Source organism: Lolium perenne, chromosome 5 (assembly GCF_019359855.2).
Source record: "Lolium perenne isolate Kyuss_39 chromosome 5, Kyuss_2.0, whole genome shotgun sequence".
Lineage (NCBI taxonomy): Eukaryota > Viridiplantae > Streptophyta > Magnoliopsida > Poales > Poaceae > Lolium > Lolium perenne.
Window position 1 is genome coordinate 169,598,510 of NC_067248.2, and position 23,966 is coordinate 169,622,475.

Genomic DNA, 23,966 nt, shown 5'->3' on the forward strand with positions numbered 1-23,966 from the left:
TCATAAACATAAAGATATATTATAATAACCACTTTATTATTGCCTCTTGGGCATATCTCTAACACGCGCATGGTCTTTGTCACGCCGCCGGGTCTTTCTCGCCTACTTCATGTACCACCGTCGCGCCTCCAACCTAGGTCGCGCTGGGCTCGCCGACCACCGCAACGCCCGTCTAGGCGTCCAGAATGACCACCCCAGGTCACCGCTGGGTTAGCTGCCTTCTACGTCTTCGTATACTACAGCTTTGCCGCCAACGTCCTCGCCTCTTCCCCGACTACGCCACATGCTTCTCTACTCCGACACCCGTCGTCGAGACCTCCTCTGCTAGTCTACTCCGACATGGCGCGCACTTTGTATTGTTCCCTGCCCCCACACACCCGGTACCGGCAACACCGGTACGTGCTTCCGTCCCCAACGCGTCCCTGGGCCTGGCAAGCTCGGACTGGCGCCTCGTCTTCATCGGCTTCGACGGCGTCTTCATTGGCATCGCCTCTACGACTGCCTCGACTGCGTCATCGCCGAGTTCTTCTATGCGTACTCGGTTCTGTCAAAATCAGAGTATGCCTTCGTCCCCGACGTGCCCCTGGTTCTGGCAAAACTATGGTTGCACTTCGTCCTCGACGGTTCAGACTGCATCGACTTCGGCATCGACCATCTCCACGACTGCCTCGGTGCGTCTCCGTCACTCTCCTCTCACACCACCTCGCCTGCGGCTACATCGACATCGGAACCCGACCACGACATCCCCTCGCGCGGCTACCCCAAGCCAGTCTCAACAATTTAATTTTAATTAAATTAAATGAATAAAAAAGATTAATCACATTTTTTTACCAGCTGAGGCCACCTGTTTGCTAAGCTCCAAATTGAACAAATCTTGGAAATTATTTCACGGAAATCCAAAAAGATTCGTGATTACTATACTGCACATGACGGCGATCTGCTTCGGCAGCCAGAAAGCGGCTGCCTGCGCGCGTGGGTTAAAGCAGGGTTTATTTGGCGTCTTGCGCCTCCTGCCTTTTCCCTTCCACTCCTCTCCCCCTTCTCCCTCCCTCCCTCGCGCGCCGCCGCCGCGAGATGCGGTCCCTCGCCGTCGCGAGCCACGTCTCGCCATTTGCCGCCGCGAGACGCCGGCCCCGCTCCTCCGCCTCCGCCAGGTTCGTGGACCGACCTCCTCATTTCCCTCGCCGCTAGCGTCCACATGTAGGGTCCTCCGTGGCGCGAGTAGCTCCGACGCCGACTCGATCGCATCGGCGCGTCGAGGGCCCGGCGGAGACCGGCGCGGTCTTGCGCCGGTAATGTGTTGACCCCTGGTCGCAATTTTCTGGCTCACGTGATTTAGAATTACATGCCTAAACGGAGCTTATGTACTGTTGGTAATGGACGATGCTGTGCGCGAGGCTGTGCGTTTTACGGTGTGGATAGCCTTGCTTGATTTTCTAGAGCTGAAATGGACACTTCATAAGTGAACAATATTCGTATTGGCTGGATGAAAATAGTATTACTAGTTTTCCAGGAGTAGTATTTTTCATAATACATGTTCGTAATAATTTCCTACTAGCATACACATAGAGAAAAGGTATCAGTCAAAGATTTATGTTGGAGACCGCATCGATGCCTAAATTTTCATCTCTTTCCAAACGCAGTCACAAGTTAAAACTCCTGCTTCATATATCAGTCTGCTTCAGTTATGAAACAGATGGATTATTAATGATAGATGTTGCATCAATAACATGATTGTGAACTTACAGTGGGGCTAAGTTAAATATATTCAATCTAGTTTAGATGTCATATCTTCTTAGATTGCACATTCTGCACCTCTGTCACTGTTTCTTTTATTCACAAGTTTCCACTGCCGCTCTTTCAATGTGTATAATCTTAGACTAACCTTATGCTGCTTGAAAAATCTTCAGGGATGCAGTTTCACAATGTGTCAAGTGTGAGAGAAATCAGGACCGACCTTTGTTGGGAGCTCTAAGGTAGTGTTTTCGTGCAATGAATGTTGTTGCCAATTAGTAATTTACTTTCAGCTAGAAATGATCCGCCTAATTTTTATCTAGCTAGTGTACAAATCCCCCAAATGCACAAGGGCCATGCTCTCGTCCGCCTATTTCACTTTGTTGCACTTGGCATTTCGAGCCTCATTGCATGCCCAATCTTCTATTTCTGGCATTATTAAAGCTGCTGAGTAAATTATTCCTGGAAAGTCTTCTCAACCTTTCTGGAGTAATTAACTTCTCAAGTCCTGTGTTATTCCCCTATCTGCGTTTAGTTCTACCATATATATTTTGGTGTCAGTTATGCCTTGCCAAATTTCAGTTAATATTCCTTATTTGTTTGGTCACTGTCTTGTTCAGGATAGGTTACTCTCAAGGAAGTTCGCAAAGACATGGTTCCAAGAATCTCTTCACACCAGCAGCTGGTAATTTGCCTTCCGTCAGCCCATTGTTTGTGTTCATCAACTCTATATTACCACTCCCAATGCATCTTGCAGTGAAGATTTGTTTAATGACTTCACGTATAAAAATTCTTATAAATGTTCAACTCTAGCCACCAACTCTACTATTTCTCGACAACTGTATTTTCTCACCATATTTAGCTGGTCAAAGGCTTGGCTATGGGCTGGGTTAAGTTTTGGCTGCCGCAAATGCTTGGCCTCTCAGCCCAACCTGCATTGGGACCAAAGTCCAAACAGTAGCATACTTTTTTTTAATTTAAAAAATACATTAGCTTCTGTCATGTCTAATGATAAAATGACCAATTAAATTAAAAATATAAATACAATGTAGTTGCTGACTGGTCTGTAGGCCCAGCTAACCCCTCATTTTCCAAACCCAGCCTGTCCACAGGCCATGAACAAGTTTGGTATTGTCCATCTCAATAACCCTGTTATAAGACAAAGCTTCAATCATGTAGCATCAACTTATTTGGGGACATCAGGGGCAGAAGCAGATAAATATGGTCAGGAGGGCCAATTCATAACACTGGGCCCAAATAGGATGTCTCCCATTAGCAACCCCTTGTCTCCATTCTTGGAGACATCTACTTTTGCTTCCCGTACATTTCTGTTTTTCCATCTCAGTTCCAGTGTCATATGCTCTGCTTGTTGTTATATATTAGGTGTACATACTCACATGCAGTTTTAACCTTTTTATCAACCAGACATGCATGTTGTATCTATATCTATCTAAGATTTGCTGTTTCCTTTGCATCCAACCTGTTTCTTGCAGCAGCAGTTTCAGTTGAGCAAATTGAAGTCAGTACTTATCTCCCAAAAGGTGATATGTGGTCTGTGCACAAGTTTGGTGGCACTTGCATGGGAACACCTCAGAGAATTCAGAATGTTGCTGATGTAGTTCTTGGTGACTCCTCCGAGAGAAAGCTGATCATTGTATCTGCAATGTCCAAAGTTACTGACATGATGTACAATCTCGTGCATAAGGCTCAGTCAAGGGACGATTCTTACACAGAAGCAGTGGATAAAGTTTTTGAGAAGCATATGTCTGCAGCGAAGGAACTTCTAGATGGAGAAGATCTTGCAAGATTCTTGTCTCAGTTGCATTCCGACATCAGTAACCTGAGAGCAATGCTTCGTGCCATTTATATAGGTTTGAAATACTAATTCTCCATATTTCATGGTATTTTGTTTTTGAGTGGCTAGTCTTGATTAGGTCCTTAGAAAGTATGGCTTTTGTATAACGTCTCTCGAAAGTATTTTCTTTCACTGATTGTTGAATTCTTTCTTTTGTTGCTATTGCTGTTGTGGGGAGATTGTTGATGTCTGCTAGATCCTGAGTTCTTAATTCTTTATTAAATTTTCATCAGAAGCTCAAGCACCATCGGCTTGTTTGAACTTATTTCTTGTAAAAGCTTATATTTTTTTGGTTTATATTCATTTGAGTGGCACATTTATCCAAACTCCCCACTATCACTCTACATACATGTGCATCTGGTCACTTGAAGTATTGACGGGAACTAGTTGGGGACAGCCTTTGCATGTGATTTACTGCCAGCTAGGGTAGCCATGTGCTGATTAGCATGTTTACATTTTTTTTATCTAGTTTAACTTCATTTTAGAAAGACATGCAATCTTGTTTTTTATGTCATTTTTTGTGTATACACAGTCAGAACACTATCAGTTATAACTATTTGGGCACGTCTTTGACCAATGACTAGTATTCTCGTATATGCCGTCTTCCGTCTTACTAATGGTTGACTTACCTGCTGCCATTGGAGTAAATGGGAAATAATGTGTAAGTCGTAATCTTATAGATGTGTAATATTGTGGTTCTATATATTTATTTGCAGCTGGACATGCAACAGAATCTTTCTCTGAATTCGTTGTTGGGCATGGAGAGTTGTGGTCATCTCAGATGCTATGCTATGCTATACAGAAGGTACACATGAAACAAGCTTCTGAAGTTATATAATTAGCTCGTTTGGCACCCCTAATTCATTTCATTTGTTAGAAATGAAATGAAAGGACACTGATGCCATCATTTCATTTGTCCAAATTTGAAATTCCAAGCTGGAACAGTATGTCTGGCTGCCACAAGGATTTATGCAATGAAATGATTACCAGAAGAATGACAGGGTTGGGGACAGGAATTGACTTAATACACCGTACCACCCATCTGCTGGAATTTCCAGTTGAAATGACGATCCCAATTCCATGACAGCCAAACACATTGGGTATGGAATCTCAATTAAAAAGGACAATTCCGGCAGGAAATGATGGCGGCCAAACAAGCTGGCACCCCTCATTTCATTTCATTTGGCACAAATGAAATGATACTGATGCCATCATTTCATTTGTCCAATTTGTAATTCCAAGCTGAAAAACCATTCTTGGCTGCCACAAGGATTTATGAAATTAAATGATCTCCAGAAGAATGACTGGGTTAGGGACTGGAATTGACTTAAGATAGCATACGCATTCGCTGGAATTTCCAATTGAAATGATGGTTCCAATCCCATGGCAGCCAAACAAGTTGGGTATGGAATCTCGATTGAATTCCACGGTTCTGGCGCGAAATGATAGCTGCCAAGCAAGCTCTGAGTTTATTATTGTATGAACGCTACAGCATGCACTTGGCAGATGTCTCAATTTTTTCTATGCTACTTGGAGTTGCACTTTCTTATGTGAATGGCTAACTAAACCACAACAACACAATAACATTTGCGCTTAAATTAATACTCCCAGCCTGTCACATGTGCTGAATTAACAATACACCTGTTATGAGTCGTGAATTTCGGAGGCTCACATGATGTTCTAGTTTAGTCCTCATCTTAAAGTACCTTACAGGATGTACATCCACCACCATATCGTTATAGTTCAGTACTGTGAAGATGCAAAAATATTGTGACTAAACTCAACTATAGGAGCAGTGGGTTATTGATGCTATTTTTTCCTAATGCCAAAATTTATGTAAAGACGGTAGCTTAATTATTGCACTCAGATGTTCACTTAAAAAGGGTAAAATTATTGCACTGACCTGTACTGTCTGATCTAAATTATGCAGTCTGGAGCATCTTGTAGTTGGATGGATACAAGAGAAGTTCTAGTTGTAAAACCTAGTGGTCCTGACATGGTAGATCCTGATTATGTGGAATCTGAGAAGCGACTCCAGAAATGGTTTTCGCGCCAACCCGCTGACATAATAATTGCTACTGGCTTTATTGCGAGTACCCCTGAAAACATCCCTACTACTCTGAAAAGGGACGGAAGCGATTTCTCAGCAGCAATAATTGGTTCTCTTGTTAGGGCAGGCCAGGTCACTATCTGGACTGATGTTGACGGGGTATTTAGTGCCGATCCGAGAAAAGGTTTGTCTCACATGGCCTTGTGCTTTTGAACTAAATATTTTCCATTGGATTCTTTCAACTTGCTGTGTTGAGCATTGACAAACACATAATATTTTTGGGGAGTATCTAGTGCACGGAATTCTATGATTCCCTTGCACAAGGGAATTAATTATATATATCTGATTGACAATCATTTGATTATGCAGTCAGCGAGGCTGTGATCTTAAGCACATTATCGTACCAGGAGGCCTGGGAAATGGTAATTTCTCTATTCTTGAACGCTTGCTCATAGTATTGCTTTTCAAGCTTTTCCTAAGTTGAGCACGGCGACACAACAGTGGGGTGGAAAGCTGCATGATGTGCAGCAGGGATTCTTCCACAAAAAAGAATGTTTCGTCACTTTGAAGTCTTTGGTTGAGCTGGACTTGCTTGCTGGGAATGGGAACCTAGCAATAGTGGGATCCATGTGCGCTAAATTCATTCATTTCCTGCACCCGAAGCTATTTGATCTCCCACACCAAACCTAATTGCTAACTTGAATTTGTTCTTTGCAGTCATATTTTGGGGCAAATGTATTGCATCCCCGGACCATTATACCTGTGATGAAAGACAATATTCCCATTGTCATTAGGAACATGTTCGATCTCTCTGCCCCTGGAACCGTGATTTGCAAGCAACCTGCTAATGAAGATGCTGATTTGGATGCTTGTGTCAAATCATTTGCCACTATAGATAAATTAGCCCTTGTTAATGTTGAAGGGTAAGTTGGTACCGTTTGTTCTTGATTCGTAATTTGTATAATCTGGTTATGTTCTTAATCTTTGTGATACTGTAGTACTGTACTTTCATGCTCTTCAAAAGACCTAATAAGGTCATCTCATAGAGCTATTGACATACATGCAGATGTCATGACTTTGTATTACTAAAATTGGTTTCTTTTATTTATTTAATGATCTCCATAACTTTCTTGCAGAACTGGAATGGCTGGTGTTCCAGGTACAGCAAATGCCATATTTAGTGCTGTCAAAGATGTTGGAGCTAACGTCATCATGATATCTCAGGTAGTTCATATCTTTCAATCTTTTGAATCTCCATACAATTCACTAGGGTTCTTCCTCACTGTAAGCTATGTGCAGGCTAGCAGTGAACACTCGATATGCTTTGCTGTTCCAGAAAAGGAAGTTGCAGCAGTCTCTGCAGCTTTGCATGCTAGGTTTCGCGAGGCATTAGCAGCAGGAAGGCTATCTAAGGTGATTCTTGTCTTTGAATAGCATGACCTTTACATAAATTCCACCAAATAGTGTTATTTTATTAAACATTAGTAGTAATAGTTTCTCTATTCTAGATGTATCAAACTTTAAAAAGACCAATTTTAAAGCTGACTTTGGCAAAAGTTCATTTTTTCAACCCTGAACTCAAACTGTTTGAACTGCAACCTTGAAATATCCAAATAGTCCACTATTGATATGCTGTAATAATTTTTGGAAGTACTCGTCCTGTCCTTTTCTTAATGAAGTATTAAAACCACTATTAAAACAAATTTCTGCAAGAGTTCAAGGTTGAAATATGGACTTTTTCCATGTACTTTCCATATGGACAACATGGTTAGGAGAATAGACATGTCGAAACAAAGTTGAGAGAATCTGACACAGCACCAGCACTATAGATATGCTGTAATAATTTTCGAAGTACTCGTCATGTCCTTTTCTTAATGACGTATTTCTTGATTTTTTCATCAAAACAAACATAATAAACTTGAAAAGTATCATGTTGTAATCTTTGCCAATGTTTTGCTAAAGAAGTTATTTTTGTCATGCAAATGCGTAGCAAAGTCTTCACTGTGTGACACCAAACAAATTCATGCCTTGCGCATGACTTTTTCAGGTTGAAGTCATTCAGGGTTGCAGCATTCTTGCTGCTGTTGGACTGAGAATGGCAAGTACTCCTGGAGTCAGTGCAATCCTTTTTGATGCGCTAGCAAAGGTGCTTATAGTTTTGATTGGTAAAATTTTGATTGCCTTTGATACTGGACTGATTTTCCCTGTAACAATTGTTGCAGGCAAACATTAATGTACGAGCTATAGCTCAAGGTTGCAGCGAGTACAATATTACTGTTGTGTTGAAGCAAGAAGATTGTGTCAGGGCTCTCAGAGCTGCGCACTCGAGGTTCTTCCTCTCAAAAACCACACTTGCTGTTGGGATAATTGGACCTGGTTTGATTGGGGCAACACTCCTTAACCAGCTTAGGGAACAGGTATGTTGTGTTTGATACTCATATTATGCACTGCAATATTCAATTATTTTAATTTATTTTGGAGTTGTGACATCTCATTCCTAGGATTATAAAATGTATATCCACCAAAAGAGAGTTTCAAGAATTTCAGTGATGAAATATCTATTGGTAAAACACGTTGCAAAAATGACAAGAGGCTGCCAGCCTGCCACTCTTCATTTGAAGTTTTCTTGCAAAAACAATGCTCTCAGTGTAATTTGTTAAAAAATCCTGCGTATTTTGTTTTCAATGATAAAGTAGTCATTTTGATGTAGTCAACCTCCTCTGTCATACAGTGGTATTTTGTGTCTCTACCAGTGAATGTGCATAAACAAGATAATAAATAACTATCGGTTATTAACGGTGAGCAGTATGTGTATAGTGGTACTTCTCTCGGTTAGTTCGTACATGCAGTGAAAATAATCCTTTTGTCAATTCATTTATTTGCCTATATTATATTGGAAAGGAAATGCTAAGATTTTCCTATATTATATCTAATATGTGCAACTATGTACTTCCTTCTTGCCAAAACTTATTCAACTTCTGTGCAGGTAGCAGTTCTCAAGGAAAATATGAACATTGATGTGCGTGTCATCGGAATAACTGGTGCAAGCAGGATGCTTTTGAGTGACACGTATGCAACTGAATCTTCTCTCGCTCACCCCCTCTGTCAACTAATTGCTTGTTTGCTTTTATCTGGGTGCTGCTTTTATGCAACTAAAAGTGGGTGCTGTCCCATAAACCTCGTCTTTTGGTGAATTTTCTCATGACTGTCAATGGCATCATGTAACTGGAATTCTTGGTTGCCCATTACACTTTTGTTTGCTCCTTCATTATGATGCATTAGTAATGGTTAATGGCCTAGTACTATAGATAGGGAGTTATTTAATGTTGAATTAAAATTATATTTGTTTCTGTCTGAGAAATGCATTTCCAGGAATCAGCTATATAGTTAGGTAGGATCATGACAGATTTTGCATTAGATACAAACCACTGTTGATATATTTTTCCCTGTCTTACCAACACTGTTTTGTTAACCCAATAACTTGGTCCATCATTTTGTTTTCAGTTTTGCTATTATATTGTTGTATTGCATTTTCTCTTCATTTGCATGTCTCATAGTTTTTTCTGGGTTTTTTTTGTGTGCAGAGGGGTCGAGCTAACCAGTTGGAAAGAAAATCTACAACAGGAAGCAAAACCCGCTGATCTTGCTAATTTTGTTCGCCATTTGTCTGAGAACCATGTGTTTCCAAACAAAGTATTGGTGGACTGCACAGCAGACGCAGATGTGGCCTCTCACTACTATGATTGGTTGAAGAAGGGTATCCATGTCATCACGCCAAACAAAAAGGCAAATTCTGGGCCACTTGATCAGGTAAATATTTGGCTGGCTAAACATAATTTTCCCGCTTTTTGTTAATTTTGAAATAAAATTTAAGCTTTCTAATCATCATGGACTGCCCATCAATTGACTATCATCAAACTACAAGCTTTAAATGGATTAAGTCCAATTTGGTACATATGTTCTAAATATAGTGGAAGAAGACAAGAATGATGATGATAATTTTCCAAGCACTCCACCCCTTAAAATCCTGATAACTAGCCAGTTATTTGAATGCCCAGTCACAGAATATTAGTGAGTGGAAACATGGCTGCTTGGTATCTTAAACTCTACCTGAGATCTTGTTGCTCTCAGAATTAAGAATCAAAACACACACATCAATGCCAACCCGCTGTATTTACTACCTTGCACCTCTGCATGCCAGTTTGTCTGCTGGATTCTATCAACTAAGAATTTTTTGTGTGTGTGTTTACAGTATCTGAAGCTAAGAACCCTACAGCGTGCATCATATACTCATTACTTTTATGAAGCAACTGTTGGTGCGGGCCTCCCAATCATTAGCACCCTGCGAGGTCTTCTGGAAACAGGCGACAAGATATTGCGTATTGAAGGCATTTTCAGGTGTGTGTATGCTTGAAGAACACAATCGGATTTTATTTTGACTAAAATGCACCACATTCAAGGTTTGCCAAGTTAGTTCCAATACTATGAAATTGCACATCCAAATCCTAATAGTTTGTTAAGTGTATCACCCGAGGTCTTACCCACACCGCATCAGCTTTGACTTGCACGTGTGGCAGGTTGGCCTCCACCATGTGGCAATATTTTACAAAAAGATCCCTAAGAAGTATCCTCTACTAATTGTGTGACTCTTCTCCTTCCTATGCATCTTCTCCCCTCCTTTCCTCTCCACCCCCTCATGGCCAGCTGCACTCTCGGCATAATCGCTCCGTTTCCCTGCTGCGTGGGACAGATCCTGGCTGGTACAACCACAATCAGCCAGCTGAAGCAAGCAGACCAGAAAGATCGAAGCCAAGCCTGGGCCATCAATATTTGTTTCGACCTCCATGATCTTGTCATGGCTAACCTCATGACTATGCAGTTACGGATAACAGTGTTGTTAACATTCTGAATGCACAATGGTTGAGTACCAAGAAATTCAGCATGTTAGGCGGATGGGAAGCTGCAACGCCATGACTCTTCAAGATAATTTAATACGGTCAGATTGAAATATTGTCTTACTCTTGTCATTGGACGCTAGAATCGTCCAAGACTGAAAGTACCAATAGCATCCAGCCACACGTCTCCACACTGGGATCTACATGGAGCTAGAGGATTGCACTGGATATCGGGTAGAAATTTTTTTCTTGGCAAAACAGCAATTTTTCACCATTTGCGCACCCTGAAAAATATGTGTTTTCTCTGTTTTGGCACCGGTAGGCACCCTGGTGCTATATTCTCTAGCTCCGCCACTGTGTCTCCACAAGGTCAAATCCGGTACTGTATAACAAACACGCTGAGAAATGATGGGGGCAGTCGAAAGGAGAAGTCCAGCAACCCACCGTTCACGAGAGTGCTGAGCAAGAGCTGGCGCGAGGAGACCCCAAGGGCATCAAGCGTGGCCCTGCCGCCGCCGTGGTTGTGGAAGAAGCCAATCGCAAGGCGGCGGATAAACTGGTCTGGGCGCGTGGACTTGACGGTTGAAGGCGGCGTATTAAACCGGGCCACTGCGGTGGTTGCGCATTAAACCGTGTCATTAGGATATGTCCATCTTGCTGGATGTGATGCGTCCTCCAGACTCTGGACCAGAGAAATTTGATCTGGTCGTCACTCCCTTTTTTGTTTGGGTGACAGATGCGCACTTGCGGAGGGGACAGAAAGGGAGAGGATGCAAGTGAAGGAGAAGGGCCACACAATTAGAAGAGTAGGCTTTTGGGGGTGTATGTGGAAAATATTGCCACATTGCATTAGTCAAAGCTGATGTGGCATGCGTAGGACCTTACATGACACACTTAACAAACTTTTAAGACCCAAATGTGCATTTTCATAGTATTCGGACTAACTTGCCACCCCACAAATAGTTGTAGGACTTGTGATGCATTTTACTCTTTTTTTACTCTCTTATTTTACAAAATGTTGTTTTAGTAATCCACGAAATGCGCCATTGGAAGTTTATTTGCAGGAATATATGCTCTTTTTGTTCATTAATAGATAGTTTATTTCAAAAGCTTCAGCACATTTTTTTTTTCATTAAGAGGAGAAACATGTTTTTTTTTTTTCGAGAAAACGCAATGACATTGCGTTTCTTTTCATTGCAAAGAAGGAGAACAGTTTGTTACAAGGTCACCCTCCGTGGAGGGTGAAGGACACCCAGCTAAAACAAAAAACTAGTGTACATCCCAGTCTACAGGTAGGACGGCGCGAAGGCCAAGGGCTCCAGCTCTAGCCCAAAGTGCCGCCTCCGCCCTGATCTTGTCATTCACGCTCTGGATGGACGGTTGCTCACCATCGAAGACACAGGAGTTTCGGTGCTTCCAAATCAACCATGGCACGAGCAACGTGGCGGTTGCAAGGCCTTTTCGCATAGGCTTCGGCGTGTGCTGTCTCGCAGTGGTCCACCAATCGTGGAGGGTAGGCTCGCTGTCAGGTGGCCGACAAGGGATCCGTAGCCAGGCCAGAGTGTCGTACCAAACCTGCCTAGAGAAGGGGCAAGCCAAGGTGAGGTGATGCATGGACTCGGCCTCTTGGTCGCATAACAGGCACCGAGGATGGTGCTGCAGCCCTCGCCGACGTAGTCGCTCCGCAGTCCAACACCGGTCCTTGTTAGCCAGCCAGTGGAAGAATTTGACGCGCGGAGGCGCCCATGTTTTCCACAACAGCTTCCAGGCTGGGCAGGCCCTGGAACCCTGGAAAGTGCTCCGGTAGCAGGACTTCGCCGTGTAGACACCGTTTGCGTTCCAACGCCAGACGAGCTGATCTGGTTGGTCTGTGAGGACAGTCGCCTCCACCTGTGTCCAGAGCATAAGGTACTGGCCCAGCTCCTGGAGACCAAGCACGCCGTGGATGTCGCGCGCCCATCTGTTGTCGATCAGCCCATCTCTGATGGAGGTTGCCTTCCGACGCCTTTTAGGGATACAAGCGTAGAGCTCGGGGGCAATTTGGCTGACAGAGCGACCGTCAATCCATCTGTCATCCTGCTAGTGTTTTGCACGATAAAAACATGTTTCAGTTACAAGAGAATAGCAGCAGGGCAAACAAGTGCCCACTGCTAGTGTTTTGCACGTTCAGTAGACATAGTAAGATGCTGGCTGATACAATGTTTGTTGACTGTTAAATTGCAGTGGAACTTTGAGTTATATTTTCAACAATTTTGAAGGATCAAGAAGTTTTAGTGATGTTGTTACTGAAGCAAAAGAAGCTGGGTACACAGAGCCAGACCCAAGAGATGATCTATCTGGAACAGATGTTGCCAGAAAGGTAGATCTTAGTTTCTTTTGAAAATATTGTCACTAATACTGGCTGTTACTCCCTTTGTTTCTTTTGAATTAAAACCATGACAAGAATTATGGAACGGATGGAGTATTTAATATTTGGTGCGGTGGCTAGATATATCTTATTGGGCCACTCATTTCTGATTCCTATCTCTGTATCAACAATAAGCTTGAAACTTCTATTTGATTTTGACCAAGTCCTCCCTATTAACTAAGTTAAATACTCTTGGGGTGAGGGTGATATTGGGTACTAGATATGACCTTGGAGCCTTTGTCCAAAGTTCCACGTTCTTTTACTTGGCCCATTTCTCTGGCAGGATCCCTTTACTTGTTTTTGGTTAGAATTTCAATCAAGCTTGCTCTTCCAACTGCTTTTCAAAGGCAATGTTCACCTCAAATTTTACGCCATGAGGTTTCTAGCTTTTCCTTGTTTAGGTAGACAAGGTCATGTCTGCAAAGCAGAACATAATTATGACAAATGGTACACTCATTGGTGACTTGGGTAAAAATGGAAGAAAAATATACTGGGTTAATAATTTGAATAATTTTTTTTGTACATCTTCATTTTAGAAATTTATGTTTTCCATTAACTTCTTTTGTCAATTGTTCACTATAATTTGTTGCCTTTTGGTGGAGCAGGTCATTATCCTTGCTAGGGAATCTGGTTTGAGACTTGAGCTTTCGGATATCCCTGTAGAGAGCCTTGTTCCAGAAGCGCTTAAGGTAAGAATTGGTTATCATATTCATAACAGCCGATACCTTGTTATACATTTACAGTTTTACACTTCCTAACTGGGTTTGCTATGCAGTCATGCTTGTCGGCAGATGAATATATGCAAAAGCTACCATCGTTTGATCAGGATTGGGCCACACAACGCCATGATGCTGAGGCTGCAGGCGAAGTAAGTAAACCTTTCACTTTCTTGAATCACCCACATGTTCTCTGAGTTGTATTGTTTATCTAGCTTTTATCGGGCACACACTTCATTCCATCTACTCTGGATGTCTCCAAAAATTATCGAGTAGAGCTGATCCAGTTCTTTTAACCTGAAGGTACTGCGGTACGTTGGAGTCGTGGACGTGCTGAACAAGAAGGGACGAGTAGAGCTGAAGAGGTACAAGAGGGACCACCCATTCGCCCAGCTATCTGGTTCCGACAACATTATCGCTTTCACCACCTCAAGGTACAAGGAGGAGCAGCCGCTGATAGTGCGAGGGCCGGGTGCAGGTGCGGAGGTGACTGCTGGAGGTGTCTTCTGTGACATCCTGCGTCTAGCGTCCTACCTCGGCGCTCCCTCGTAGACTTTGTGACCGTATTGATAAATCTGTGGAGGTTGATGGATACCAACATGTACTATTCTATATTGGAGGTGGTAGCATTTTGTTCTGAATAGGTGCGAGGAAAGCAAATAAGGTTTACATGACTTCCAGTGTGCTGTTCCTTGGTAGGGGGTGTGTAGGTGTTTGTTCTTCGGATTTAGGTGCTTCTTTTTGCGCCACCCATGCCAGAATTGTTATTGAATTGTCAATGCAATAATAATGCCTCTTCTACATCAGATGACATTGGCTCTTTTCTATTCACATGGTCCTTATGTATTCCAACATAATGTGTGGATAATTGTCAAAAGCAATAATAATGTGTGGATAGAAAATATGGAATCAAACATCTGATGGATAGAAAGCTTTGAATCAAATATCTGAAATTTCGATGCAAAAATATAGTCTTTACATCAAAATACTTCATTTGACCCCAAATATATATACAGAGCGAGACTTGACCATCGATTCCTTTGGAAATTTCGTTTTCCAAAAGGAATATATATAAATTCTGTAGTAGTATATTTTGTAACAGATATATTCGTATTTGACTGGCGTGAATTTACCTATTTTTAGGATTGACAGGGAGAAGTATTGTTAGATTTGGCATGGCAGATATTTCATATTATAATTACTTATATACGTATAAAAATAATTGTCAATATTATTAGTTGGTGACTATGCCTATATCCAAAACGTCGTATAGTTTACTGGAGGGAACAATCATCCTGATATTATTAGATGGAGCTCCAAAAGAACTAAGCATTGATTACTAAGGAAACATTGATGTATACAAAGAAAGTGCAAAGAAGAAAGGAGGAAAAAAAGATGGTCTCAACAGCTTTCCGGTTGGGAAATGATCTTCGATGCAATTCACCGGATTAGAATCCTGAAGCAATTTTTACTATCAAGTTCTCGTTCAAGGAACATCACTGTTCCTATCCAATCATCATGTCTACACACAGATTCAAATTTTCCATACTTCTCCTGCAATATAATTTCCAGTTTTAAAGCTGATTTAAGTTAGTTCACTCCAGCATCTCACTAGTTCACAAATTTCGGCTTGATTGAAAAAAATTGTGAGGTTTACAGTCAGTTTCCAGCAACCGGTAACATCCTGAAATCATGAGTCATAAGCAATGTTGCCGGTAACACTGGCCAAAATACCACCCGACATTATTTAGCTGAATTGCCGGCATTTGTTCTTAATCTGTTGAACTCGTGCAAACCATGGCAAACCCGGTAAATGTCTTTATCCAGTTGTTACTGCACAAGGAAAAGTCTGTACAACCAATAACAGGATGCGTAAATCCGAAAACAGCAGCGAGGCAGATGATATACGGTGTTCGGGGAATCGGTAGCCTTGGCTTCAGAGGTGGCCGTCCAGCTTCGCTCAACTGCTGGCATCATCAACTTCACAAACTGCTTCAGCAAGACCTTCATAGTGCAGACCTCATAGACCCTGTTACAGCAAGGCACAAAACAGTCAGATCTTACCCTGCAAACTACTACATAACAGTAATTAACTTCTACTTCTCAAATGCAGGGGAAAGGTCAGTGCGTGTAAACATTTTAGTAAACTAGTATCAGCTTACGTTTTGTTGCTCTCTTCCGGAGATCAGAAAGGGCTACAGCAATTCGAGCGCCAGTAAGAGCATTGTTCTTTACAAGTGCAATATCTGAATATGCTAAGGAGAAATTTCTGCAAATGTTGTAGGAAAATACAATTTTCTGTCTACCCACCTAAGCCTTCTCTTTTTCCCACATGAAGTACATCTCATATTTCCTTGTTAGAATTTAAGAAGGGTGGAAAAGCCAAATTGTAGTTCATGGAACAGAAAGAAAAGATAACTACCAGAAATCAAAATTACAGGTGAATATGGATAAACGATGCTATTACACAGATAAGTATACAATACACCGAGACTAAAAATATAGGATACTGGCTTCCAACGAAGATCCTCCAGTTAGTACTTTCACTCTGTCAAGGATGAAGGGGGTGATTGCATTTCCTGTTATCTTTTTATCACTGGAAAAGGAAGTGCAGAATAATTAGCTGAGGTTTCTATTGGTGCGTGCGCACACACAGAAAGATGGCAAGGAGCTGGGAGTGTGTACTCTGCTTCCTTAAGGGCTTGCTGTATTGCAGACTCTATAATTTTTCCTGAAGCTGCATGCTGCTTAGGAATTGGCACTGCAATGAGAATCCCAGATTCGAGATGCATATTCTTGTTTGCATCTGCATTACAATAGACCCAAATAAGCATTGCTTAATTTAAATATGTCCAGAGAACATCCCAAAATAAAATATGTAATGACCCCTAGTGACTCTTATGATGTGATCAGGTTCTATATAGTAGTTGGATCTCAATTAATTTTGTATGTGGTTTTTGTTTTAGGTTAGGGCAGATACCATGTTGAGCTATCATATATGGTAATCATATAAAGTGCAGTTGGACATTACTTTTGAATTTTACTTAACTCTTAGTTCATTGCGGGCTATATAATCCTTAATCAGAAGTTTTTAAAAACCTTGACGAGAATATATGACTTCTGGTGGTTCTGGTCATGTACCAACATTTCGCATTATATCAATACGAATACAAAAGAAGCAACTGCCAAATGCAATATTAACACTTACCTATTATCTTGGCGCACTCTTCTGGGGAATCAACGCGGCATGGTGCCTACATTAAGCAAACAGAAATCACTTAGCGGAGGCATCCACCAATTTTCTGTATATGAGAACATATACTTTCTGATTTAAAGCAGTGACTGAAATTGCAAGATATTTACTCATAATGTCTGTTCCAACCTAAATGTTTTCCACCTTATGAAATATATGTACTGTAGTTTGCGAAAGCTACTTTCAAAAGCTAACCAAACTTGTTGGCAGATGGGCAATACATAATGAAAAAATAGTCTTACATCTTTCATGACATCTGGTTTTCGATGGAGAAATTTAGAGCTGGCCCAATAATATCAACTAATCAGGAACTTATGAGATGAAACCTATTGCCTTCTCATAAGATTGATGAAAGCTATCCCTTCATATGATATAAGTTTGATAAAAAAATCTTTCAACAGAAATAAAAAACCTGCAACTATCATTTGAGTGGCAAAATAGTTTTTGACCAAGATGCCACTGAGGAAAGTAACTCAACAACAGTCGATTTCAGAACTACAGTGCATTTTGAACCCTCAGCAAACCCTTGAAGCTAATGTCTTGAACAAACAAAATGCTCATGTATATTTGATTTGACAGAAACAAAATTGTTCACCTTACATCCACTAGTGTCCGTGAAGAAAGCAGGAAATTCGTTGGTTTGGTAAGCAGCAACTGTTACCCCTTGAGTTTCCTGCCAACATAATCATTTAAAATAGGCGATTAAGCACCGAAACAAACTTGCATCAACTGCAATGTCTTCCAGAGAAAGACCAAACTGATAAAGCTCAATGGAACACCCAATGCAGCAACTCCTTTACCAGACAGTACCAGAGCATTTCGTTATGAATTGTTTGAAGAAGCTAGTCTTATATTAGGTACAAGAGAAGGAAAAGTTCATGATAAACAAAAGCCCACCAGTTGAGGATCTACTGGTTTTGCATCCTTAGTCCCTTACCGGAGTTTCTAGTGGATAGAAAAGGAGGCACTTCCAAAGCATCAGCTTATATTTTTCTGAGTGTATCAGAATTGAGAAGGACTTGTCTACTTTTCGTGCTAAGTTATCTCCAGTTCTTGATTTCTTATTACCTGATTTCTCTAATTTGTCAAGAGAAGTGCATTTATTCATTCTGAGCTAACATTAGTTCAGCTACTGATATGTTAAGGCCATTATTACAGATAGTAATGATTGAGGAAACTTTATAGCACCTAGCTTTTGTTACAAGATACTGTTTAGTTTATACACAGCTTGTTATTGGGGCTCTACTGCTACGATCTTTCTATGTCCAGGCGTTCTAGGCAAAATTGCTACATGATTTTACAGAAAGTGCCTGCAACTTGGATAGCTGTTCCATCAGTACTTCAATATCAAACTTGGAAAATGTGAGGTACAACCTGTCAAGCATCTGGTGCCATAGCAACTAAGTCTACATAAAAGTTAAACCCTCGACAGATCAAAATTGTTATATCACGGAAGAGTGCAAAGGATAATACCAAGTACTCGAGTGTCCGTGATATGTCCAAAATGGACTTTACACCGGCTGAAATAACAGCTACCGGAGTTTTCCCAAGTTCAGTTAAGTCAGAGGAGATGTCCATGGCTGCATCAAAATGTAAAGTGAGTCAAGTAGTCAGCAGCTATTTGTAGCCTTGCCATGACCATTACATAGAATGGTATTTAAGCAGACTACAAATGATATAGTAACACCAGCATCCTAAATTAACTAGAGAATAACTAGAAGCTCCAGAAGACGTAAGATTGCAACAAGAAAAAGACCATTAACAACTCAAGGGAAATATACATTTCCTGCTAAGTGTTAACTTGTATAGTTTAGCAAATACTCCCTCCACCCCGAAAAGGATGTCGCAGATTTGTCTAAATTCAGATGTATCTATACACCAAATAGTGTCTAGATACACTCAAATTTAGACAAATTTGCGACATCCTTTTCAGGACAGAGGGAGTAGTATTCCTTACAAAATGAAACAGACACAAAACACAATAGTGATGCGATGGTAAATTACAGGTATTACTGAAAGATCGGGTGAAAATATTTGAAGTTTCATGAGGTATCCACACACAAGCCCATTATAATGGTCTTCAGTTCTTTCAAAACTCGGACAAATCAGTTGGAACATTATTAGTACGCTATGCACCTAAATAAGAACTCATCACAAAAATGGAAGCTACTTACTCTTTTCACCGTGTCTGTGCACGCCTCCGATCCCTCCAGTCACAAAAATTGGTATTCCTACCTGAATGTCAGAATAACTCATTTGGCTGTATAGAGAGAAAAGCATTTGGTGCTAACTACAGGTAGGAGACACAAACACGAAAATGGCTATCAAATGAAGCCAAGGTAAATAAGAAGAATAAGATGCAGTGCTTTTTGAAAGAACCTTATGAGCAAAAAACATAGTGGCAGAAACCGTCGTAGCTCCATTGCCACCAGAGGCAACCTAAAAAGTAGTAGAAATCGAAAACAAAATTATAAACATGTGGACATACACAAAATGTAAAACAGGGGGGATTATAAATGTAGGCATGTGGACATCACGGATTTTACATGACATAATAATACATAATATGCCGGCATACCAATTCTAGTGTGGTGTTAAGAAGTGACAGCAACACGAGAGCATACGATCTGAATTAGGAATGTCGTATTTGTATCGTGCAAGGTACTCACAACTTGTGCGATATCCCTGCGTGCTGTCTTCTGAAACTGTGTTCCGCTTATCGCCAGTCTCTTGAGCTGTTGGCTGTTAAGCCCTGCCATTGCATGACGGATATTAGGAAAGCAGTCGTATAAGTCCGATAATATACTGGTCCTTAGGAGATGGGGTCTGTTGCCCAGAAAATAGATAGAAATCGACTTAATAAAAGGGCTGCCAGCAACCGTGGAGCATTGAATCAGTACGATGTAGCAAAAAGTTGAAATTCTACTACTAGTTTTCAAAAGCAACTGATGTCTACACAATGTCTAGAGAAGTAACTTAATCAAGTGATTTGTGTATCCTTAGTAAGAAGGATAAAACATGCATCTGTACTGCATTCCATGCAATCATCGAGCTTGAGGACACTTGACAGGTCGGAAGATACCAATTGGGAATCTGTAGAGCTTACCAACATGCGGCACGCCATCGAGAATGGCTATGGTGGCAGGGACGGCGCCGTTCTCCCTGACGATGGCCTCCACCTCCATGGCCGTCTGCAGGTTCTTCGGGTAGGGCATGCCTGCAACGGGAACACCAGTCAAGGATCGGGCGCAGCCAAAGGCACAACGCCGTAGAGGAGGTTCCTCTGCTGTCTGCTCTGCTCTGAAGGGGAGCGAGGGGTACCGTGGGAGATGATGGTGGACTCGAGCGCTACGACCGCCCCTCCGCTCGCGAGCGCGGCCTCCACCTCCGCCGACACCGCTACTCCCACCGGCGACGGCGCCGTCGACATCACGGCGATCGTTCGGCTCTCCTCAACAGGCTGCTCCGGAGACTGGGACTCGGAACGGCGGCTTACGCTTCCGCAGTCAACTGGCGTACTTCAAGCTTCGGAAGGCGTACTCCCAGACTGAATCGAGCACGACCAGCTGGGCCCCACCAACCATAGCAGATTCGACGGCGCACAGCCAAACCCCATCGGCGGACGAATCCCAGCCGTCCATCTGGCTTTCCGTAGGCCCTACTCCACCACCATGTCACAGGCCCCATATAAAGACCCGCGCCGCCCGCCCGACCACGCCTCATCACGTACGGCACGTACGCAAAAACCCTAGCTCGCCACCGCCGCCGGAGAAGCAGCTAGAGCTCGACTCGATGGGTCGCGTGATCAGGGCGCAGCGCAAGGGCGCGGCGGGCGCCGTGTTCAAGTCCCACACGCACCACCGCAAGGGCCCCGCCCGCTTCCGCGCGCTCGACTTCGGCGAGCGCCAGGGCTACCTCCGCGGCGTGGTCACCGACATCGTGCACGACCCCGGCCGCGGCGCGCCGCTCGCCCGCGTCACCTTCCGCGACCCCGTCCGCTACAAGCACCGCAAGGAGCTCTTCGTCGCCGCCGAGGGCATGTACACGGGCCAGTCGCTCTACTGCGGCCGCCGCGCCACCGTCGCCATCGGCAACGTGCTCCCGCTCGGCGTCCTCCCCGAGGGCGCCGTCGTCTGCAACGTCGAGCAGCACGTCGGCGACCGCGGCGCGCTCGCGCGGGCGTCCGGCGACTACGCCATCGTCATCAGCCACAACTCCGAGAACGGCACCACCAGGCAAGCTTCCACAGCATAACCCGTCTCGTTTATTCTTTCAGATTGGTTCGCCGATCGATCTTGCATGAGCTCATACGTGCATTGGTAGATCGATCTGATCCTGACGTGCGGTGATGTGTGCACTTTGTGCAGGATCAAGCTGCCGTCCGGGGCGAAGAAGGTGGTGCAGAGCGGGTGCAGGGCGATGATCGGGCAGGTGGCCGGCGGCGGGAGGACGGAGAAGCCGCTGCTCAAGGCGGGCAACGCCTACCACAAGTTCAGGGTCAAGAGGAACTGCTGGCCCAAGGTGCGGGGTGTGGCCATGAACCCCGTCGAGCACCCGCACGGAGGAGGAAACCACCAGCACATCGGCCACGCCTCCACGGTCCGCAAGGACGCGCCGCCCGGCCAGAAGGTCGGTCTCCGTGGTGCGAGGAGGACCGGAAGGCTCAGGGGACAGGCCGCAGTCAACGCCGCCAAGGCCGTCTAGTTTTCTTCATAAGTTTTATCATTTATCGTATCATCGATCGATCGTCATGCTAATGATCTTCATCGTGTTATCGATCGTTATGCTAGGTTATCGTTATTTAGGTTTTGAGACTGTTAAATCGGTTATACATCCCAACGTGGATGTGGTTTTGTTTGGTGGTACCGCTGCTTTCCTCGAGCTGATACTTCATTTGCCGCATCATTTAAGTCATTATGCTTCGTTAGATTTGCATTCTGTGAATTAAATGTACTGCGATGTTCTATAGATTTAGCTATGCATGCGATCATGCTGCAGCCTTCGGCACTGAAGCTTGAAATTGCTCATTGATTATCGAACTCTCACTACTTCGTAGATTGACCAGAGATTAGCTGTTCAATAAATGTAATCAATAGGCAAAGCAAAGACATCATGTTAGCTTTCTAAACATAGATTAGATTTGATACACCCAATAATATTCATGAACTGTGTACTAGATGAAAAGCTCCTGAAAGAAAGTTCAGGGCTATATACCTTGTTGCCGTCTGAAGCTCTTTTTGCATCTAAGTTTTCTGTTGATTCTATAATCAACCCTTTTACCAATGTTCTTTATGCTGTTGGAATTCTTTCCATCTTCTCTGAGCATCTTTTTCTTTGATTTCTTCTTTAATTCCACTCTCATATCCTATCTCATGGCATATAACAAGGTTCAGATCAATACTCATATACAAGAAAAATATATCTGCACACCCTCTCTATTCCACAAAGGTTGTACGAGATTTGTTAAAATTTAGAAGTATCTATATAGATACAACCAAATTTAGATGCATAATCAGCGATGTGGGATTTTGAGTTTTTGACTGACGTCATCACATTTTCTTTTCCTGCTATCACTTTTTTTTCTGATCTTTATCATTTGACTGTATATTTTCAGTCTAGACCTCCGTAGAAACTCTTACCATTATGCATGCTTCTAGATATTTGAGACTTTATTTACACTACAAGCAGTCTCAAAAGTTCTAGGCATGTAATCTTCATCTTTACAACTATCAAATAGTGAATGAGCATTGCGCCTGGCAGCAGGTTTGTATGAGAATCATCATTGTTACTAGACCATGAAAGCGTTGCGCCCGTCCATATATAAAGAAATAATAAAGTTGGTGTACAAACATATGTTCAAGTTCATTTTTTGTGAATAAAATATTTGAGAAGTATTTTTTATGTGGGTATAAACTTGTTTGCAGACTGGGCCTTAATTGTCTAGCATGTGAACATATTTTTGAAGTTTAAAGAAAATATGGTATATGGACAACAAAAACATGTGAAGTTTCAATAGTTCAAGGTAGAATATCTCCATATAGGTGGTGGGGCAAAATTGTCACTTACCTAATAACTAAAATGCTTTTGTGTTTACATTTTCTCTAGATCACATTAATCAAAGAGATAATACAGAATAGACATAACAATTAACTACATTATTCTATTTTCCAAAGGATAGAAATGTTCAACCTAGCAAGAGTTTGCCTTCCTAGAGTTAGAATATTATTGTGGAACTCTATACATAGAATTAGCTCTCTCCTCAAGTTAAATGGGGCATGCTGCAGCAGGGCACAGACGATCGTCAAAACCAGGACCCTTAAGCGTGTTCAAGCATACTTTTCAGTTAGAGCTAATGCCGAGAGCTATTCGGGATATAAATATTTGAAAATTTTGAATAAATCTGAGTGTCAAAAATACATAACATTTTATTCATGGAATATCCCAGAAATGCCAATGGAGAGACTCAAGCCAGATTACAAGGCATGTAATTTATGCACAATTACTACTTGACTTCAAGCGAGAACTTCAGTCTCATTCTAGCACTGATAGCAAACTGCAGATTCAGATTACTTCTATGCAGTGATATGGTCAATAGCTAAGCTACAAGATCTTCAGATTTTTTTTCTTTATTGACTTGGTGACAACTTACATCAATAACCCTCTTTGGCTCTATTTGCTTCTTCTTTGACCAGCAGAAGTGTCGGCCTGATTTGTAACTCAAAGTTGGATCTCGTGCTTGTAACATGTTGATAAACACTCAGAGCTTGGACCACACAGATTTGCTGTCTAACAGGTAGGAGCAGTGACAATATTCAGTTTCCAAGCACTAACAGTGGTAAGAATGGCAACATGAGAGTATTGTTAGCTACATTTAATCCACCTGGATCTGAAGGAGAAGTAAATGTTCACTGACTTCTAAAAACAAATCATACTCAAATATAGGTTGCCAAAATACAATACTATAAAATAAAAATTGATATGTTGGAAATGAAATTAGATTACAGGCCACTTAAATATTTTTCCCTCAGTTTTTTTCTTAAAACACTTCATAGGTCT

The 23,966-nt window shown here is 42.3% G+C and overlaps 3 protein-coding genes across 4 annotated transcripts; 2 read left to right on the top strand and 1 right to left on the bottom strand.

Moving 5' to 3' along the window:
• Positions 1 to 996: 996 nt before the first annotated feature.
• LOC127300585 (bifunctional aspartokinase/homoserine dehydrogenase 2, chloroplastic) lies at positions 997 to 14,463 on the top strand. 2 transcript variants are annotated; one of them, XM_051330716.2, is made up of 19 exons: positions 997 to 1,154; positions 1,911 to 1,976; positions 2,355 to 2,419; positions 3,228 to 3,605; positions 4,306 to 4,394; positions 5,520 to 5,823; positions 6,009 to 6,061; positions 6,357 to 6,562; positions 6,776 to 6,863; positions 6,939 to 7,052; positions 7,687 to 7,785; positions 7,862 to 8,056; positions 8,626 to 8,708; positions 9,224 to 9,449; positions 9,892 to 10,037; positions 12,758 to 12,893; positions 13,547 to 13,630; positions 13,717 to 13,809; positions 13,961 to 14,463. In XM_051330716.2, exons 1-19 carry the CDS (start codon positions 1,075 to 1,077, stop codon positions 14,207 to 14,209), a joined length of 2,754 nt encoding a protein of 917 aa, XP_051186676.1. In that variant the 5' UTR covers positions 997 to 1,074; the 3' UTR covers positions 14,210 to 14,463. The 2 variants fall into 2 exon arrangements, with proteins under 2 accessions (XP_051186676.1, XP_051186677.1); XM_051330717.2 differs by having other exon boundaries at positions 3,231 to 3,605.
• An 802-nt stretch (positions 14,464 to 15,265) lies between these two features.
• Positions 15,266 to 20,401, bottom strand: LOC127300586 (pseudouridine-5'-phosphate glycosidase). The gene is made up of 12 exons (XM_051330718.2): positions 20,232 to 20,401; positions 20,017 to 20,127; positions 19,580 to 19,662; positions 19,290 to 19,349; positions 19,085 to 19,145; positions 18,384 to 18,490; positions 17,506 to 17,583; positions 16,866 to 16,911; positions 16,343 to 16,463; positions 16,168 to 16,253; positions 15,820 to 15,903; positions 15,266 to 15,686 (listed from the first exon to the last, which is right to left on the bottom strand). The coding sequence occupies exons 1-12, from the start codon at positions 20,338 to 20,340 to the stop codon at positions 15,664 to 15,666; spliced, it is 969 nt and encodes a 322-aa protein (XP_051186678.1). The 5' UTR covers positions 20,341 to 20,401; the 3' UTR covers positions 15,266 to 15,663.
• Positions 20,402 to 20,647: 246 nt separating this feature from the next.
• Positions 20,648 to 21,837, top strand: LOC127304931 (large ribosomal subunit protein uL2-like). The gene is made up of 2 exons (XM_071820621.1): positions 20,648 to 21,145; positions 21,278 to 21,837. The coding sequence occupies exons 1-2, from the start codon at positions 20,703 to 20,705 to the stop codon at positions 21,612 to 21,614; spliced, it is 780 nt and encodes a 259-aa protein (XP_071676722.1). The 5' UTR covers positions 20,648 to 20,702; the 3' UTR covers positions 21,615 to 21,837.
• The last annotated feature ends 2,129 nt before the right edge of the window (positions 21,838 to 23,966 follow it).

Bases quoted from the DNA above. Each gene is read 5' to 3' on its own strand.
- LOC127300585 (XM_051330716.2), top strand. From the start codon at position 1,075: ATGCGGTCCCTCGCCGTCGCGAGCCACGTCTCGCCATTTGCCGCCGCG. The intron at 1,977-2,354 runs GTAGTGTTTTCG...TGTCTTGTTCAG, and splicing joins CCTTTGTTGGGAGCTCTAAG to GATAGGTTACTCTCAAGGAA. The intron at 6,864-6,938 runs GTAGTTCATATC...AGCTATGTGCAG, and splicing joins ACGTCATCATGATATCTCAG to GCTAGCAGTGAACACTCGAT.
- LOC127300586 (XM_051330718.2), bottom strand. From the start codon at position 20,340: ATGTCGACGGCGCCGTCGCCGGTGGGAGTAGCGGTGTCGGCGGAGGTG. The intron at 19,146-19,289 runs GTTCTTTCAAAA...TCTGACATTCAG, and splicing joins CTATGTTTTTTGCTCATAAG to GTAGGAATACCAATTTTTGT. The intron at 15,687-15,819 runs GTAAGCTGATAC...TTGCTGTAACAG, and splicing joins CCGGAAGAGAGCAACAAAAC to GGTCTATGAGGTCTGCACTA.
- LOC127304931 (XM_071820621.1), top strand. From the start codon at position 20,703: ATGGGTCGCGTGATCAGGGCGCAGCGCAAGGGCGCGGCGGGCGCCGTG. The intron at 21,146-21,277 runs GCAAGCTTCCAC...CACTTTGTGCAG, and splicing joins TCCGAGAACGGCACCACCAG to GATCAAGCTGCCGTCCGGGG.